This window comes from Phasianus colchicus, chromosome 1 (assembly GCF_987193195.1).
Source record: "Phasianus colchicus chromosome 1, bPhaCol1.hap1.1, whole genome shotgun sequence".
Lineage (NCBI taxonomy): Eukaryota > Metazoa > Chordata > Aves > Galliformes > Phasianidae > Phasianus > Phasianus colchicus.
This window is the reverse complement of record NC_143436.1, coordinates 61,220,974-61,240,923: the sequence shown is the minus strand read 5'-3', so window position 1 is coordinate 61,240,923 and position 19,950 is coordinate 61,220,974. Positions and strand designations below refer to the sequence as shown.

General features: G+C 37.5%; 1 protein-coding gene across 14 annotated transcripts in view; it reads right to left on the bottom strand.

Moving 5' to 3' along the window:
- WNK1 (WNK lysine deficient protein kinase 1) overlaps positions 1-19,950 on the bottom strand; it is a 98,714-nt gene that overhangs the window by 40,003 nt on the left and 38,761 nt on the right. For all 14 annotated transcript variants that reach the window (XM_090145099.1, XM_090145093.1, XM_090145104.1 and 11 more), the window contains 4 exons: positions 4,918-5,006; positions 3,227-3,446; positions 2,673-3,009; positions 1,708-1,895 (listed from right to left, as the gene is read on the bottom strand). In XM_090145099.1, coding sequence (XP_090001225.1) covers positions 1,708-1,895; positions 2,673-3,009; positions 3,227-3,446; positions 4,918-5,006 — 834 coding nt within the window. The remainder of the gene's footprint in view (positions 1-1,707; positions 1,896-2,672; positions 3,010-3,226; positions 3,447-4,917; positions 5,007-19,950) is intronic.

Below are 19,950 nucleotides of genomic sequence, written 5' to 3'. Positions count from 1 at the left end.
CCACAAAAGCATGTTTCCTGTATTCTTGGTGTTTTTGGTCACTCTCCTCTGACTTCTCTCCCCATTCACTCTCAACTTCCTTCATCAGGCAGAGTGTCCAGAATAGACCTAACAACGGCCAAGAAGAGCAGAACTACTTCACATAACATGATGTTCGCCTTTTTCACAACAGCATGATGTTTTTGACCATGTCCAGGTTGCAGTCCAATATAATCCCTGACTCTTTCTTTTAGTGGTGGAATTGCTGCCTAGTCAATGTTGCTCATCCTGTACTTGTGTAGCTGATTTTTTCTGCTTAGGCACGAAACTTGCTCTCATCCTGATAGAACTGCATTCTACTTCTTTTAAAGGTTATTTCTCCAGTTGTCAATTTCATTTTGACTTGTCATGCTGTCTTCGCAACAAACTCTTAGTAGTTCTTGTAGTGTTCTACTCCATTCTGTTAACCTTCTGGTACCGCTGTTGTCATCAGAGCATGAGCACATATTAGGATTTAACTGAGCAGCTTGACTACACATTTGTAGTGTGTTTGTTTTCCCAACCTCTCTCAAAAGGTTATGGTCTTTCAACCTGGAAACTAGCCATCCCAAGGCAGTAAATGGCTTCTAGTCCAAGACATACTCACACATCAAAGTATGGCTTAACCAGAGCATTAACTTATTTGCCCAAGGACTAGCAGTACCACAAAACTACAGGTTATGACTGAAACCAGCATGTTTTCCAAAAATCTAGGAACACTGATTTTGTAATCAAGTCTACAAGCACAGGCAGCAAAAAAGTGAGGACTCTTAAGTCCTGACTGTCACATTATCTTCCTGTATGGCGTTACCATGCTATAAGATATCTCTGCTTTAGGTCTAGATTTTTGTTTAAAAAAACAAAAACAAAACGACAAGGGAATCACTGAGTAGCAGAAGTTTTACTCCAGTGCTGGAATAGACTTCTGAATGTTCTTGTACTCTGATCTAAAACATACCAAGGGAAGAACGTACCAAAATAAAAGGGCCACACAAATGAACATAGTAGGAGAAGTATTTGTGCCCAGTGCAGACTTTCCAGGGACAAGGAATACGCATGGCAACTGATGAGCAAATCAACACAAGCTAGAAATAATATTGGGAACAAGGATGTGGGGTCCTCTCAGTCTGGAGTACTCACATGCAGCATTCTATAACAGTTAAAAAGAACTTACCTGCAGAATCTGTAAATCAAAGCCTCACAGAACATATATAGCAATTTCATATTTCAAAACAGCAGCTTAAATTATTCTAATCCTTTCTTCAATTCAAAGCAATAGCTAAATATTTGATAACTTCACATATATACAAAACACCTTCCCAAGTGAGATGAAACGCTCATTTTCATGAGATAGTCTCGTACTGAGGATGTTACATCCATTACAAATCCCAACCTGTCATTCTGCTTAAGTGTGACTTAATAAAAGTGCTTAAGTGATTTAATAAAAACTTTATTTTAAAGAAAAATATTTCCTTTTGTTTTATTGAACTAGATTCAATCACCTTGCAAAAATAGGAATTTTAATGATCCCATGCAGAATTTGTATTGCATGGAAAGCATACATGAAAGAATGCCTAGCAGACTTTCTTCTCACCTTCAAAAAAAGAAAACAAAAAGAAAACAACAACAAAAAAACCCTCACAACTAAATAATTCCATGCATTTGCAATACTTTTAAGTTCTGGCTTACCACTGTAGGTGGCTGATATCCTCCATGCTGCTGTGACTGCACTTGGCCAACTGAAGCTGCATACCCCTGGACTGCAGCTGTTGAGATTGGCTGGTCATGCTGGGAACCATACGACACAGTCTGTTGACTGCTCACACATGATTCAGTATAAACAGATGACCCTTGGCCACTGTCAACTGCTCCATCAGCTACAGAAAATAAAGATAAAAATTTGCATTTCAAGAACTGCAGACTCGATTCATAATTCAAGTATTACTATCAAATATTAGGCTGCATTTGTGTCACATCACAATGACCTTATAAGCATTTTACCCCTTCTAATATTTACAATGGTGCAAAAACCATGAGTTTTTTCTTCTCCAATACACTAAGTAACTCCCTACCAGTAAGCCTTCCCCTGCCTTCCGAAAATCAGTCATTTCAGGAGTTCTTTGGAAATATACTTGCCAGTAAATTATGCTCCCTATTAAATGTTGAACTAGAAATAAAAACCTAAATTCTCCTTTGTTATGAATGATGTTTCAGGTTCGCTTATTGTCTTGTTTGTTTGCTTTTCACTTTTATTTTATTATTCATAAAAGCATAAAACAGGTCAATTGTACTAGCTGGCAGATGCAGTTAAAATAAGCATAACAGAGAACTTAAAATCTCTATTACTTATAACAGATAATAATTTGCTTGCTAACTTCTGATACGGAGCTTCTCATTTAATATCATTATTCAGATACTGACTCTAACATTGGGATGGCAGAAGAGGAAAAGTTGGGAGCGTTAACTTATGTGCTCGTGTTTGGTATGTAGAACAGAACAGGGGAGTGATTTTTTCAGAAACAAAACCATGATCTGAAATACCTGCATCGTTTTTGCCTTAAAAATATTAAGGCAATTCAGATTCCAGACTCCCTAAGGGCAGGCGAAATAGTGTAAGTGCAAGAGTTCCTAAAGAAATCAACTAACACACTTACAAAGAATAGATATACTGGGTTGCTGGAACTGCAGTTGTTGGTGTTGATCAGCTTCTGGTTCTTCAGGCTCCACTTGAGTAGAAACAGATGCTGAAGTAGTGGGGACAGGAGTAGTACCACTGACAGATACGGGATGCTTTGACCCTGCATGGGAAGCACTTGAGGGTTGCTGTTGCTCCAGCTGCTGCTTCTGACTACCTTCTTCCTGAAGCTTCTTCTCCTGTTCTTCTCGCACCAACTGACGCTGCTCTCGCTTTCGCTTAATCAAAGATACCCTGTCCTTGATAGCTTTCGCCATTGTCTTGTGATCCCCTTCACAGACATAGCCAGATTCCACCTGAAGGAGGATATATTCACAGAATTCAGACTGTCATAGACAGCCACTATTGTGCTACAATATAAGCTATCACTCTCTTGCACTAACTTCTCATTCATAGACTTCTGAAGCAGTTTTATTTCTAGACAGTAACAGTAAATGCAGAGGCTGATGGATGACATCTAATTGTCAAAGAATGCCATTACCTTCAATGTTTTGCAAGACTGCCACCACTTACCATTTCCTGTGCTACATCCTCTGGGACATCTCTCTCCAAGTCAAAGGAAAACTCTATTGCCTCATTATCTTTGTATTTGCCCTTAAGTTTTTTGATGTCTTCAATTCGCAGCCAGAGTTTAATGGCAATTTTTTCTCCATCATCTTCCTCTGCTAGTTCTACCCGTACTCCAGTCTCTTCTTGGAAGAAAGCATGATTCAAAAGGTCCTTAATAGCATATCTAGCAGATTGGAAAACAATGTGGAGAGCACATACACTGTTAGGTTTTCATCAAATATTAAGCAATATCCTTGCCTGACAACCTCCTGAATTTATCATCTACATTTCATGTTTCCTCTCATTAACCACTTGACAGCTCATCATGCAAATTTGTATCTAAAAGTATGATGAAGGAATAAAATGCAACAGCTCTACAGATTTAGGAAAAAAAATGTCACACATTAATTAACACAAGTGTCCACTGCCTAAAATTATGAGCCTTGAAGGAACAGTTTGGTTTTCCTAAAGATTAAGATCCAAAACACAACTCTTAGTTCCCAGATCAGTTCAGCAGTGATGAAACATGTATTTCAGTCTATTTAAAGATATTGAGAGAAGATATTGACAAAAGTCTAACCTAGTTAATTCAGCACTAGTGAAACACTTTTCATATTTTGTACTATTTTCAACCATTTCAACTTGCACAGTTTCCCACAGTTACCTTTGTCGAGAAAGTACAAAAACATTAGTAATATATCCACAGAGTAGTAGCAGTGGTCTGAAGGCTAAGTGGTTAAGATAAAAGGCAAGGAACAAGTGCCATGCATTCAGAAAATTAGTTCAGAATTGGAAAAATACATAATTGCTTTAAATGTTTAAGTTTAAGTCAAAAGTACACAGCAACAGCATTAGATGTAAAACTCCGAGAATTAACAGAAGACAATACTACACCAACAGAACAGGCTCAGAATAGAATAGTGAAAAGCTAGAAAAAGACAGAAAATTGAAGCATTCTTAAACCCAACAATCAGTAAGCAACTAAATAAAAGCAGAAAAAAAACCAAAATCCATTAATAAACCATTAGAACAGCTACACATTTTCTGCAATGGTCTAAGCTAATCACTTCAAGCCAAAATAATCTTGCAGAAAATTTGAATGAAAACAAATATCAGTAACTTGAAAAATAAAGAGCCCTCAAAATAATTAGCTATAAATGCCAACAGAATCAAAGGGACAGAAAAGGAAAAAAGAAAAAAAAGAAAAAAAAAAGAAAAGGAAAAAAAAGAAAAAAAGAAAAAAAGAAAAAAGAAAGAAAAAAAAGGAAAAAAAAGAAAAAAAAAAAAACCAACAGGGCTACAGAATGAAGATCCAACAACTTAATCCCATTAAGTGGTAACTTGGAAAGATCATCATATACTAATATACTAATACTAATATACTAATTTGATCTAATTTTACTGATTAGATCAAAATTTTAGTAAGAACAGTAGAATTTCCGAATAAGCTTACATGGATGGTTACTACAGCATTTGTACTTTTTCTTGCACTAATGCCATAAAACAAATGAGAACCTACCAGAGAATAGAACCTGCAGAAAAAAATATTCACTTTCTAACTTGCATCAGCTCCCAGTAATTAACTGTACCTAGTATTAACAAGCTACAGATTCAGACAGAAGTAATCTCTCTATCAGTATGGAAAGAAAGCTTACCTTTCGCCTTTGTTTTGCCGAATACATCCCTCAATAATCTCCTTCACTTCAGGGATCGCTACTTTATCAAAGCTGGCGGGCTTGACACCCTGAAACATACAAATAACAAGAAAAATCTGGAAGGTCCACTTGACTTAAGTTTTGTTTGTGCAAATATTCACTTACAAACCAACTGTTTTTATTCAGCATGTAACTGGGTAGAATTCCCCACTAGTGGAGGTTGTAAGGAAATCTACCTCCAGTATTATTGTTCATCTGTTTGCTAGTGATTTTTTCAAACATGGATTTTTTTCAGCATTTCTTGATTAGACTTCCATGACAGAAGCTTTCAACAGTTAGGTGCCAGGCTATGATAAGCATAAGCTTACCATTTCATCTTTTTCTACAGAAGGTATGATGATCAGAGAAAAAAATGTTTCCTATTAGACACTAACGCAAGAACCCACAAGACTGACTTTAAGAGTCTTCAAAGGATTCTGTTGCTTCCCAGAATGTTCCCAACATGCCATTAGATGAAGTAATTTTGGCAGAATGATTTTATGGGAAAAACAATAGCTCAGAATGATCTGACTGGATCATTACATAACATGATCAGTGTTTAAAAAAGAAGAACGGGAAAGGAAAAAAAATTCCTTATATCTTAGCTCTTCTCAAATCTAATAATTTCAAACCATGCTCTTGTATAATTGCTGTTGCGAGTTCAGGAAAGTTAGTTTCACAATACACACCTTTCCAAAAGCCCTTCAACAATGTATGATGATTCTTTCCTCAGTACATGTTAAAGCCATTGGGGACAGATAGAAACAAAATCTAAGTGCGAGCAACTACTCATTTCAGTCAAGTAACTAGACCACAAGGTATGACCAGTTCTGCAGAATGCTGAAGACACAGAAGACCAAACTCCATCACTAAATCATGGCCAAGAGCTCTTTTTCAGGGGGCAGTTGTCCAAACCAGCAAAACTTGGCACTCAGTTTTACTTGATTCAGCCTTTAGCTTCAAATTCTGTGTTTTAAGAAGAAAGCAAGCAAGGATGGAGCCACCTTGTTCAAATGTTGTTTATGTGATGTGCCCAAACTTTCAAGTCAAACAATCCTGAAATTGGTATAATTTGACACACAGTAAGATATAGTACTAATATAGCAACATATAATACTAATTGCCACATACATTGGACACATCTGACCCTGTGTAACTGGTCAATTACAAGTAAAAAAAATAAATGAAAGAAACAGACTCAAGTACAGATATAAATGAAGAAACAATACAGACAGCATAATCTGTGTCTTAACAAGGAAGTATTTCTCTCAGTGTACCATTAGATATCCCTTCTCACCCATGTGGAATATGAAAATATAGCACTTCTTTACTGTCAGTGCAAAGGAAGCCTTGAAATGCGAAGAGTCAAGTCTTTCAACCAGAGCCTTTGCAGCTGCAGACTTTCATTTAACTGAACGCTGACTTAATACAATGGTAATTTTCATCTACATTTAGATATTGTTTTTCTTGGCCAAACTTGGCAGTGTATTGACTTCATGCATTCACTACCTAAGACATTCCTTACCATGCTCTTCCACGAGAGGGCACAGTTTACTTCAAACAGATGCAAAAACAAGACTGGGAGAGCACAAACACCCAGTCTTTCAGTGAAGAACAGCACTATTTGTCGTTGTGCGAGGGTGTTGTGATCACATCTGAAATTTGGTGATCACATCCAAAATTTGAAAAGAAAGGAGAAGAGCTATAGAAAGACACAGATCTTTCCCTTAGTAAAAACCTCCTGTTAAAACAGCATTCTCAGTTTTCTACTTAGAAGCTCTAAAATTTGCCCCTATGACATTTCAGCAATTGAGATTACAGAACTGAGGAGCGTACTGTGACAAGACTAAGATCTGAAACACAGCCTGTCAGTGAACGTTGATTTAACACTAAAAAGCTCCAATGAAAGTAAGACTTCTGGAGATAAATGCCTCAGCTGATAAGGCACCAGAGCAAGTTTGCTTGAGTACTACAGCCATACCACAAATCTCTCGCTTTCCAGCAGGATGCCACAAAGCAATACAATGAATTTTATAAAAATGCTTTTAGCATTTACTACTTGCATAGAATGCCTGTGTATTTGTCTTTGCTCACATGGCAGATACGCCCATCTTTCATTATGTGGCTGAGCTTAAAATAGTCCCAGGAATTCAGGTTCATATATGCACAGAATAAAATGCTCGCTTATATTCATATATATGCAGATAATCTGTGCAATAGTTATTTGCCTGCTTGTTGCATAGGTTTGTACCTAAATTTGCCAGAGAAGTTGTCTAAAATTTAAACTTATCTAATACTCCTAAGCAGCCCAAGTTCCAGCCATAGCAGCTGCCCACCTGCATGTTCATTTACACTGCGGCAGCAGAAGGAAGGTGTCGGATCTGTGGCATTATCTCATTTTAAAAAAACCTAAAAACTAAGATGAATATAAGACAAAAAAGCATTAACATAGGGAAACCAGAACATAAGCCTTCTTGGTGACTATTTGACCACATGCTCTCTTCTTGCACAAAGCCTGAAGAAGAGTAGCTACGAAAACATTTTCAAATCGGTGACTCAGTCTGCTACCCTGTATATCTCTATACTGAAAGATGTTAAGCAAGTGTCCAAAATCTTTGGGACCTTCCATGAGGGCCACCTTATAGTACTCCATTTTGTGAATTAAAAAAAAAAAAAGAACAGTTAAGAAAAAAGCTCTCCCCAGCCAAGACCTCCTCCACCATAGCTTCCATAATTGAGGTTTCCCTCAGAAAATCTCAGATACACTCACACTGGGACCTAAAACTAATACAGGATTGGGTGTTCACAAGCAGCTGCTTTTCTCAGCTTTTTCCACAGTCAGTAAGAACTGCCTAACTGGCCAAGAGCCCCTTATACCAAAGCTCAGACTATGCTCAGCTTTGAAAATCGTTTTTTGCTTTTGACTGCCAAAAGTGAAAGACTGCTTCACATAACAAGACAGAAGATAGTATTAATGATAATCAATAAATCAGTGACCCCTTTCTACCCAGAGATATCCTTCCCTTGTATCACGCCATTACAGAGAAACCAGAGGGAGACCCTGCGATTCAAATAACCTTCGTGTGTCCTTAAAAGCTCATGAGATGTGCAGCCAAGCATACTTTGATTAGATTCTGAACCCAAAGGCACTGCAGTCCTCACTGTTTCCTGGTTTTAACACTGCACACTTTGCAAGATGGTCTCATTCAAACATGTCTCTCACCATTTTCTCCCCAGTACCCAAACTGCTTAGAAAAACCATAGGACTTTTTTTTTTTTTAATCTATTTGTCCCATTGTCCACTGGAAATTTAATCAGAGTTAAATACCCAAATACTATTATAAATTATAACTTACAAATTTTGTAAGGAACTGAAAGGAAGAGCTCTTGCAGACTAAAAACTTGTAAATAGGTATAACAGGTACATTTTCTCAAGCTATTATCTACAACGTCATAAACTGACATGGCTGCTGAAAGCAGCAGTCTCCTCTTTCTCCATCTCCCATTCCCACATGCATGTCATTTCCTCCCTAAGGCTGGGAAATGCATTTACACAGCTGCATAATGAACCAGATCATGGTTTTTAGCAGACTTGAAATAAACTCAGCCAAAAAAGCCTGCAGTGGTTTCCAGTGAGACCAAGATCCCCAGCCTGGTTTGCTGCACCGTTGCACTAGCTCTCCCACTTGCACATGGAGTACAAGTGCTGCAGCTCATGTGAGCACAACTGTGTCTCTTGAAAACAGTGCTAACAAAGTAGAACTCACCAAACACATTTTGAGAAGGCATCCAAACCTTTACAATGTTGGTGTATATACAGGCAGCACAAAACACAACTTATGCAAAGCTGAATACTTATTAGTACTTATCTTAGTCTTCATCTTAAATACAGGAGATTATCACAAGACAAGTGAAATGTAAGAAGTTTGTGATTTTATCAGGTTTAAACAGAACAACTGAATTTGAAAACTGCAACACCCACATTTATATGGTTATACGATCCACTAAAAGCAAACTCTGTACTCTTAGAAAATTATACATTTTCAAGCTTTTAAGCATGAAAACTCTTCTTAACAACTTTTGCCTAGAAATATGTAGTAGTATTTTACATGAGTTAGCACACCAAATAAATGGATAAGTAGTTTATCACCTCACTCTAATTCAAAATATACTGAAAATATTGCAAGAGAAGGTACAATCAGTGCTTTTTTTACCAAGAAAATAGTGAACACAATGTCAACATGACCTGAGAACTTTAAAAAAAATTTTTAAACAGTTCAGTGAAGAGCAACACAGATAGGCAATAGCAGGAACTAAGTGTTCTAACTACTCTGCTTAGGATTTGAATGTTCATTAGGAAGTTGGAGGAAAAGTACAAGCAAGTTTAAAAGCTGAGGACATTCTAAGCAAATACAAAGCAGCTCACATTTGTTAATCAATCTGATTCACTACCCCCAAATCCTTTGCCGCTACTATGCAATTTTTTCTAGAGTTGACATTCTCACCTACCTCTTTAGTGCAATCCTTGTGAGAGCAGCAACAACAGTGGGAATTAACAATTACAAATACGGGACCGACCTCTCTTTTTGTAAAATCCATCAGGAAAAGAGAGACTTGCACACCAGAGTTAGTCGGGTGCTAGTTTCCGATGGGAATCCCTCAAGCTGTGGGCTTAACGCACAGCAGAAGGAAAGCAGACATCGAAGTTAAATGGGAGCATTGTTTTTTCTTTGACCCCTCCTGTACTCTTCCAAGTGCAGTTCATGAGGCTGCAGAGATTCAAGCTTAATATCTGCTTTCGTCACTCAAATTCTGAATAGAAATAATGACTATAAGCAAGAGGTGAGCTCGTCCTTTCCTGCCTGCCCAGTTGGTTGCAAGGAGGAGGAAGAGAAGGCAGCACAGGGAGCCTTTACTTTCTACTTGTCTCCGCCTCCCTGTTGAGCTGCTCTGCCTATTCTCCACCTGTTTTCTGCCATAGTTTAAGGCTGTATGCAGGAACATCACCCAGTTCCCCCCCAGCTGTGGAACGGGTTGATCAGTAGGTTGTTCTCACCAAACATTGCTTGCACTACTTTTGTACTGTGAAGGCAGCTGCTGTTTCTCCTCTTCTTTCCATAGAGCTAAACAAGTATAATTACATCTATTAATTTTAATTTAATCCTACAAAAGCACAAACCTGCACAAGGATAACAAAGAATAGCCCATTTCCTCAGTCGAATTCTGCAACCATTGGTAGCATTATCAACTTTTTTATTAGTGGGAATAGGTACTGAAGGTGATGTTCAATCTGCTGGACAAAGTTAGAAAGCTGCATCATTGCCTCTTTTGCATCTCTTGCATGAATAAAGTCTGCACTGGTATTTCCTACCAATTCTTTCTATACTCCAAACCTAACATGAAGTCTATTTTTTTTGCCCTTGATATCTAGTTTTAAACAGCTACTGTGGAACTTGCTTACTAATAAAATGAGCTGTTCAGAGTTTTTTGGAAGGACATATGGAGTAAAGGTGAGAAACCTCATACATAGCCTTCAAATGCAAAGTGAACAAACAAATCTTAATCAACTAATGAGGAAAATTTAAAATTGAATTTTATTACAGTTCATCAAGAACACTTTTCAGTCCCTCAAAATAGCAGACTTAGTTCCTCAAGTACACCAGAATTATACCAATGTTGTTACACCATGCACCAACACTGTAAAGTAACACTTTCTGATCCTCCACTGGGCATTTTAGAAATCCCTTCCACTAGCTTTAGGGAAACCTGAGAGGTGTCAAGGGACGAGAGATTCTTAGAGATACTGGTATGTTGAGTGGCCTTCCAACTGCTTAGCTAGAAATTTTATACCCCTGCATCAACAAACTGTTGTTGATCACCTCAGTTTTAACTGCTTATTGGCATTTTCAACAAAGCACACTGGCATTTCACTTGCCATGGCTTATAATTTTTTGTCACCATTACAATTCAGCGTGCATGCCTCAGTATAACCGTGTTTGTTCATCTCTTTGCAGTAGTGCTTTAACTGCAGACCTGAAGAGGAATTCTGCTGTAAATGATTAAACATCTCACATAAAATGTTCAAACTTTGCAGTCCAGAGGCTAATACAATCAGTAGCAAAGTCAAATCTCACAAACAAAGTAATTATAGTCTCCACATTTTCCTTTTGCTAAGTTGTTACTATGCTAGTTTGAGCCGGACCCAAGCTGCCACAAACCATTAATTCTATGAAACTAGACGGAGCATATGATTCCAGCGGAAAACAATCCAGGAATCCTACCTCCTTCCATAGACTCTGAGAAGCCTCCAGGCAATAGCTTATACAGCATTTAAATTGGTTTACCCCCCAGTCTTCTAAAGGTCACCACTTGCTATTAGTTATTCACCCAGCCCTTAAAACCTACAAGTTTAACTATTTCACCCCCTTTTCCATGTCTTATCCTAATCCTGTTGTCTAGAAACACTTTCAGATTTAGTTCTTCCCTTATTTCACACAGAGTACACCTATATCCTAATTCTCATCCTAGCTCAAATGAATACTTATATATCTATTAGGAAAAGGAAGGTCCCACTATGCGTTCACTCAGGTGAAAGAGATATGGTTTGCCTAGAGAAGTTATATTTTATATTAAACAAGAAGTTATAAAACCTGAGACAGCAGAAAAAAAATTTTAAATGACACTGCACAGTTAACTGAAGTGAAAACTGAGCTTCTGATGATGGTGTTTCCATAGTAATTAATTCTGGACAATTGATAATTCTATCAAGAATGAAATCTGTAAATCCTGCAGAATAAGCTCTGCACAAGATCAATATCCTAGCAGAGTAAATAGCATTACTGCAATACAAGCAATAGGAGTAGACAATGACTTTCAATGGGCTAGTTAGCTCACAAGGCACTATTTAGACCACTGTCTCAGGACAGTTGTGCTCTCTTATAAAGAAAAGCAACGACTGCACATTTTGAACCTGATACCTTTTGAACTTGACTAATCTACCACCACCCAGACCAAAATTCTTCTCTCAACTATTTAAGAAAGCTCTACATCACTGAAATAGCTCAACCAGTCTGTCTGCAGTCACTAGAAGCTAGAGATATGACATCCATCTCCTATTATACTGGTGTGCAAGTAATTTAAGTCTCGTGATTCTTAAATTTCTTTGAATCAGCTGTCTTCAACACTTGCTACTGATAAACGTGCACCCAGATTTCGCATTCAGTTATGAAGACAATGGAGGCAATGCAGTGTTTTTACAGGCTCGGCGGCTGCAACCTGACTGACCAGTTTGGAAATCATTTTCCTTTTCACTTCACCATGCACTCTCAAATAATGAAAATCCTTGAACTGAGGTTGCTTAAGAAAAATGTCCAGTTATTAGCATGGGAGAATCCTTAGAACAAAGAACAGAACGTATTCCTCATTTGACTGTTTATCACTTCTTGCTGTCATCTCCACATCCATCCACAATTAATCTCCAAAGCCGCCAGAGCCTCAATGTTGTGTTTTTACTTAAAGCCAAGGAATTTAGCATTAAAACTTTACAACTCCATGCACGTGAAGTCTATCCCATTAACAAAGCTCATTTAAGAACTTGAACAAAGACCAGTCTTACCCAAAAGAAATAACTGCCAGCATTCCTTTCCAAAACCATCCTATTTGTGATAACATTGAAGTGTATCTTACACTACCTTACAATCACAAAATCACAGAATCACAGAATGGTCAGGGTTGGAAGGGACCTCAAGGATCATGAATTTCCAACCCCTCTGCCACATGCAGGGCCACCAACCTCCTCATTTAATGCTAGACCAGGCTGCCCAGTGCCCCATCCAACCTGGCCTTAAACACTTCCAGGGACGGGGCATCCACAACCTTTCTGAGCAGCCTGTTCCAGCACCTCACCTCTCCACTCTCTCTGTAAAGAATTTCCCCCTGACATCCATTACCACCACTAGTTGACTAGTCTCCTGGCCTAGCACACAACATGCTTTATGGCCTTTTTCTAGATGTGCAAGTTCTCTGCTCATTAGCACCTCCAGGTAAGAAAAAACATCAAATTATTTCAAAAGTCAGAAGAATCTGCAGCTGAACACGTTTTTAGTTTAAAAGTAGATGAACTAATCATAGCACTTCCTTTAACTGCAGCATTCCTCTATAAGGAACAGAAGAAATTACATAATCCCTAGAAGAAGGTGACAGTAATCAAAAGGCAGAATGCAATTCCTTAGTGCACAGCTGTCAAATGATATAGCTGCGTGGTAAAATGGGCCTTATTAAAAAATAATAATGAAATTAAAAAATGATGATACAAGTGAAACAACAGTAAAGTCTGAGTAGACAAGGAGGCTAGGCACAGTTAGAATCAAGAATCAGTAAGGTTGGAAAAGACCAATAAGATCATCTAGTCCAGCTGTCAACCCATCATTACTATGCCCACTAACCATGTCTTTCAGTGCCACATCTACCCTCTTCTTGAAAACCTTCAGGAAAAGTGACTCCATCACTTCCCTAACACTCTGAAGCAGGAGTACTGCCTTTGTCAACTGAACAAGAACACGCAATGGTGAGTATTTCAAGCCAGCTGAATGGCCCATCGTTTTGTTGGGCTTTCAGCTCAGAAATGGCTTTCAAGAAAATGGCAACATGCCTAGACACACATCTCAGTGCTATAAATATAGAAATGCCACAGTGACGCAATATTAAAAACAAAAACCTCTCTTCTATTTTCAGTATGGAAAATGTATTTTTGAAAAAAAAAAAACATATTAGTTGCATTCTCTGCTTTAATTAGCTACCAATCTGACAGAAAAACATCATCTAACATTCATTCTAAAATCTGAGTACAGCAATTCTCAATCCACAGATTAGGTCTAGTGAACTTGGAACTGAATTAAAAAGAACAATCCAACATATCACCTTTTTCATGGGTACCACAAAACCCACATTTGCTACCAATACAAACACTCAGAAAATACCTACTAAACAAACATAAACCTGAGTTTTTGGCCAGGGATAATGTTGCAAACTGCAAAAATAGTGCACAATGCAACAAAAGCCATCTCTTTTATTTTCTGACTTACCAGAATAGAAGTTAAAGACTTCTATTCGTGTACCAGAAGATTCGGTAACAGATGAGGATCCTAAAAATATTCCTGCTATGCACAGAAATCTGATAGTGGTAATAGGTGGTATAGTAGAAACATCTCCGGAAGATATTTACCTTAATAAGTCAAAAGCTCAATACTAGAAAGCTCAAAATACTTTCACTGGATGGAGAAACAACAGTCTTTTTACCCTTTAGAATAAAAATATAACACACAATAAACAACAGAGCTTCTCACACAAACTTTTAAGCTTGGTGTTTCTCTCATCAGAAACAGAGCATCCTGGAAGACTAAAGAAGTGATTCTCCCATGTACAGAGGTGAGGCAAGTCTCACCTTCAACACTGTGTTCAGTTTTGGGCCCCTCGCTACAAGGATACGGAGTTGCTTGAGTGTGTGCAGAGAACAGTGAAGCTGGTGAAGGAGTTACAAGGAGTGACTGAGGGAATTGGGGTTGTTTAGTCTGGAGTCGGCTGAAGGGAGACCTCATTCCTCTCTACAATTTCCTGAAAGGAGGCTGTAAGCTAAGACAGCACAGACTTATTTTCCGCAGGTGATAAGCAATAAGATGCATGGAAAGGTCTCTAGTTCTACCAGGGAAGATTTAGACTGGACATTAGGCACAATTTCTGCAGAGAAACTGTGGTCGGACACTGGAACAGGCTGTCCAGGAAACAGTGGAATCTCCATCCCTGGAAGCATTTAAGAATCACGTAGATGGGATATTCAGGGACATGGTTTTGTGAGGGGATGGTAGGTGAGGCTGATGATAGGACTGAATAATCTTGAAGATCTTTTCCAACCTAGATGATTCAATGATTCTCTATTTTTGGGAATTAACTACTGTAAAATTTCATACAGTTTCAGCAACTCTAATTGTTCTAATATGGGAACAAACAAAAGCATTCAAGTAGGCATACATGCTTGCATGTCATAGCCAGTTCTGGCAACAGCTTTCAGAAACTTGGAGATAACTATATAGGGTTTCTGTAAAAATTTGGTGGAGTTCTAGCTTATGAATCACATAACATCTCTAAATAACTTTTTTCTTTTTTTTCTATTTGTTTTTAAACTCACTGCCCCTCTCAGCTTCCACAAGACGAAAACTTTCCTGAAGTCATCTTGTTTCCATGCCAGCGCAACTATAGGAATACAGTCAGTAGGACAAGAAATAGCAGCTCACCCATTCTTAACATCAGTGCTTTTGACTAGTGGCACAGTGTTGATGAATAACATCAAGGTATCAGACTCTCCCTCTCTGTTCTTAACAGAAGAGTCACCTTTCCACCGTCTGCTGTGTTAAATTTATCTCAGTTAACGTTAGAGCTATATAGAGGTCCGCAAAAGACAATGTTACATATCAGTAACACAATTTTACAAGAGTTGATCATCTGGAGTTAATGATTTTTTTTTAATATACATTGTTTACTCAGTATATTGGCATTTTTAGAAAGCTGAATAAGCCTACATTTCCAAAACCTGTAATACTATCAAACTTTAGAATTCCACATTGAAAAAATACATTTGATTTTCATTTTCTGCAGCTCAGCTCACAGCTTCTCCCCCATTTTAATTTGATTGTTTTAAAATCTCTAGTTCAAAATTAAGAAACATTCCAAGCTCAACAGCAAACAACACAGGAAAAAGTTCTCACTTCAAACCACATTTTACAATACCAACACTGACATAGTCTGTTGTTTTAGCTGTAATCTAGAAACTTTTGTTGCTGAATAGTACAAATGCCTCTTAAGATCAACTTATAAAAGTGATCTCCTTTTAGAAAGGAATTCAGTTGAATGAGCCTTTTTTCTCCCAGCTTAAGATATCTTCCCTAGCTCTGTGTACTGTGTATAGCACGTTACATCTCAGTATTTTAGCTCATCCCTGCTGTTTCTCGCTTAGATCATTATTTCTTTAAAAAGATGACTATGAACTAACAGCTTCTTAAGATATTAATGTTTTGAGACCTGATATTCTTGCTTCATCCCTCTTCCATATTTAAGCCAATGTATTTCTGAACTGATGAGTCAGTGACTGTACTGCTACTCAGAAAAATTCCTTGCTCTTAAAGAGTGCTGTTCAGAATGCTTGCAACTGAGATGAACAGCTATGGAAAACAAATGGTAGAAGCTTACATATTGCTTAATCCATTTAGTGTGATATTGAGGAATAACGTTTGTTAGAAAAAGCATAGATTTTGTGCTACTATTTTTCCCACTTGATACTTAGGTGCCTGAATATTCTTCTTGCAGTCAATAGTTACAAAAATTTTCCCCTTCTTACTCTGTTTAGTGTAGTTGATTGAAGGTTCATGGATTTTCAGTATAAGCCTTAACAAAAGGCTGCTTGCTTTATTTGTGGGCTCCCTTTCTCTACTGCCCCATCACCTTTCCCATTCAAGAACTTGGTAGAAAGGGTGTCTATCTATATGAATGAAGCCAAGAAACCACGTTATTTAAGACAAAGGAACGCATTATGTACATTTTACAATTTGCATATTGCTTCTAGAAAGTAAAATAGGATATTCATAAATATTCACTAGACAAGTAAAATTAATCACAAGACTAAGGGCTAAGCATTTATATTTGCTATTCCCTTTAGGGAAACAAAAGAGAAGACAGATGGGATGATGAGCCCATTTCATCTCCAGTGAAAATGAAGAAAATTGAGTTGATTGAGTTTGGCGATTATGATGCCTAACTTTTAAGTCACTAGTGCCACTAATTTAACCTCAAGTGACCAAACTGCAGCACTTACTGAGTGACTGGTTTCCAGCCAAGAGAATGACCTTCACTCTAACCAGTGAGCTTTAGTTCCCACAAGTTAGGGAAATTACAGATTTTTAAACTGGTTAGATACTGCCTGGTCTAGTTACTCATTATGTACCTTGTTCCCTCAGGTGTTTTTTTAAGCTCTGTACAACTGAGATGAGAAAAGCTGTGCACATTCTGTGGAACATTTCAGTACAGAACATTGTGTTTTGTTTTTCAAGTCAAAATGCAAAATGCTGTTGTTTGTTTGTTTGTTTTCTTCTCATGCTAAGGCTCAGGTAGCAGACATTTGTTTAGAGAAGAGACTGGACTTCTGGTGAAGGAAAAGGTAAGTCCACAACTTCACTTTGTCCAAGTAAACATGGAGAAAATTAATTATAGAGAACAAAACTCTATCAGGAAAACTGAAAAAGTAAAGACAACTTGTCTGTTCATACACGTCAGATTTTCAGTGCATTTAAAACTGGGGATGGTCTTTATTTGTTTGGAATGAGAATGGTGGTTGGTTTGTTCGCTTTTTTTTTTTTAATAAGCGTATATGTGCATGAATGAGATAAAGCTGCATAATAAAAATCATTAATTATTATTCTACTAGTCGAGACTAGTCAGTCACTTAGAAAATGTGTCTAAAATATCTCAGTATTAGAGATTGAGCAAATATGCATTTATGAAAATAATTCCTGTGTTGCAAAAAGCAAGCCTGAAGGAAATTCAGTGTTGAAGTAATCAACATCTATCTGTGAACTGAGAGCAAACGTAGCAAAAAAAAAAAAAAAAAAGCCAAGAAAGACAAGCCAGCTTTTGAAGCAATCACATGGATTACATCAGTCACACTAGAGGCTGAGACAAAGCAGCTGAAGCTAGTGCAGTCATGGCTTCATTGTACTGCTTTCCCAAACAGTCTAAATTAAGAAATCATACTTAAGATGTTTATTCTACAAATACCTGTATTCATTTAAAAACACAGATAACTCATTTCAAATATCTTGCTTAATGCATATTTCAATAACTTATCAGAAATCAAGGAAAGAATATCAGCTGACAGACAGGAAAGTCTGAGTTTTACCAAAATTGTATGCCACTTGTGCAAACAATTACGTAACAGAATTAAGTATCTTGATCACATTTTGTACTGAACTACCCATACTGCTTTATAGGGTTGGCACACTGAAATAAATAATGAATAATAATAAAATTATCATCATCACAGGAGCAGGCAATGCGACCTTAACAGTTCAATTTATTTTCAATTAAAGGCTTAGGTGTTTTTCTCTTAGGCCAAGTAAGCAGCAATGCGTGCCCAGCTGTATTTCTTCAGCCTATCTCACGGGGAAGTTCTTGTGTTTGTTTTTTCTTTCTAAATAAGATAAAGACATTGCAATTCCTGTGATTTTTAAGTACTGGCTACTCATTTATTTAGAGCGATTTCCAGGGAACACTATATAGCTTCAAAGAAGAAAACATGCTCTTTGTGGAGACCAAGTTGCCACATTATGTTTTGATAAGGAGGGCAGCTAGACTCCCTACACATAAGAGACACAACATGCAGATATTTTCTAAAGAAACTGCTAGTAAAAAGGTCTGGATGGAGTTTGCTGGAAAGTGTAAATACGAAAAAGTAAATACGTTGTGTCAAACTTCTCCCAACTTCTTTACCAGAATGGTAAAGCAAAGTTAAGCCCTAAAAATTGTCGAGTTTTTAAACTGAGGTTTCCCTCAAATTTTTTTTTTTACAAAAAGAATTATTATAATCAAAATGAGACAGAAAAACAGTTTAAAACTTTGCACTTATTTCTTGTGCCAGGGAAAATTTGGGAACTTTATTTTTTTCCTAATAAAAGAGCATTGGGATAGAAATTTCTCAGTGAAAATACAGACAGGATAGACAAACATCCTGGAAACACCAGACTCATCCAGCAGCACTGTTGTTAAAGATGTGAAACAATAATAAATGGCTGGCCAAATAACTTCTCATCACAAGGGCAAACTTCAGATAGTCTTGCTATCTACATCTTTGCTCAGCTAACTACGTTATTTCACCAGAAAACTGCTTCAAGAAAAAGAGACACTTAAACAGGGAGGGAGAACACAACCGAGTATTCTGAGCAATTCTGGCAAATACTTTAAGCCAATGCTGCAATGTCTGGGCATCAGCTAAAGCAATCCTAATCACAGAAGAGTAAGATCAGAACGCAAGGCAAAGTCAAACCACGCTAGAAGAAAAAACAACATATAGACAAGACAGGAAAGAAAAATGCAAGTCAGTCCTGACAGGACACAGCACCTTAGACATTAAGACATCTTCAGGTTTCTGTCCTACACAGTAGCTAGGATTTAAGCTAATAGACTAGCTATGCTTCTTACTAAGCACACCAGTAGCTAGAAGGGGGTTGAGAGAAATCAATTCATTTAAATACATGTCTGCTGCGCTGAGTGACTGCATTTATGTTGTTGCTTTTAGAAGTTTCAGTGATTTTTATGCTTTCACATCCATGATCTTTCAATGATGGACTGCCACTACTGTCTTTATTTCTGGTCTTTGTGCACGCAGCTAGATAAAATCATCCTGCAGTTTAAGGCATGGCAAGACCACAGCTCCTACCTCAGAATGTTCCTAAATATTCCTAGGAAAGTAGCAATCTGGGAGGGTTGAATTGGAAACTCTAAACATCTACCACAAACCACAATCACCTTCTAATCCAAGTTAAAAGGAAATGTGTTGGTAAGTACTGCTGGATTCACTCATACACGAAGTCTTCCAACTCCATTCTATAGTTGACAGTTCACATGTTGGCCTTCTAAGTACCAAATTTCTCAACCGGTCCAACCCCTTGTCTGTAAATGTAGATACTGAAAAAATTCCTAAAATATCCTTCAAAATGAAAGTAAAAATCTTAAGAGGACAAGAGCAGAAAACTGTAGGGCTCTTTCCATGTTGGTAAAAAGAATATAAAGTGCATTTTATTCCATAACATCATTTTGTGCTGCTCACATTACAGAAACAAACAGTGAATTCTCCATTGTCAGTTAAAAAAGGTTTATGCTTTATTCTACGTAATCTTGTATTTTCACTGAAAGTCTTCCTTGAAAACTATTCAAGTGTCTGTTTTCAGTTTT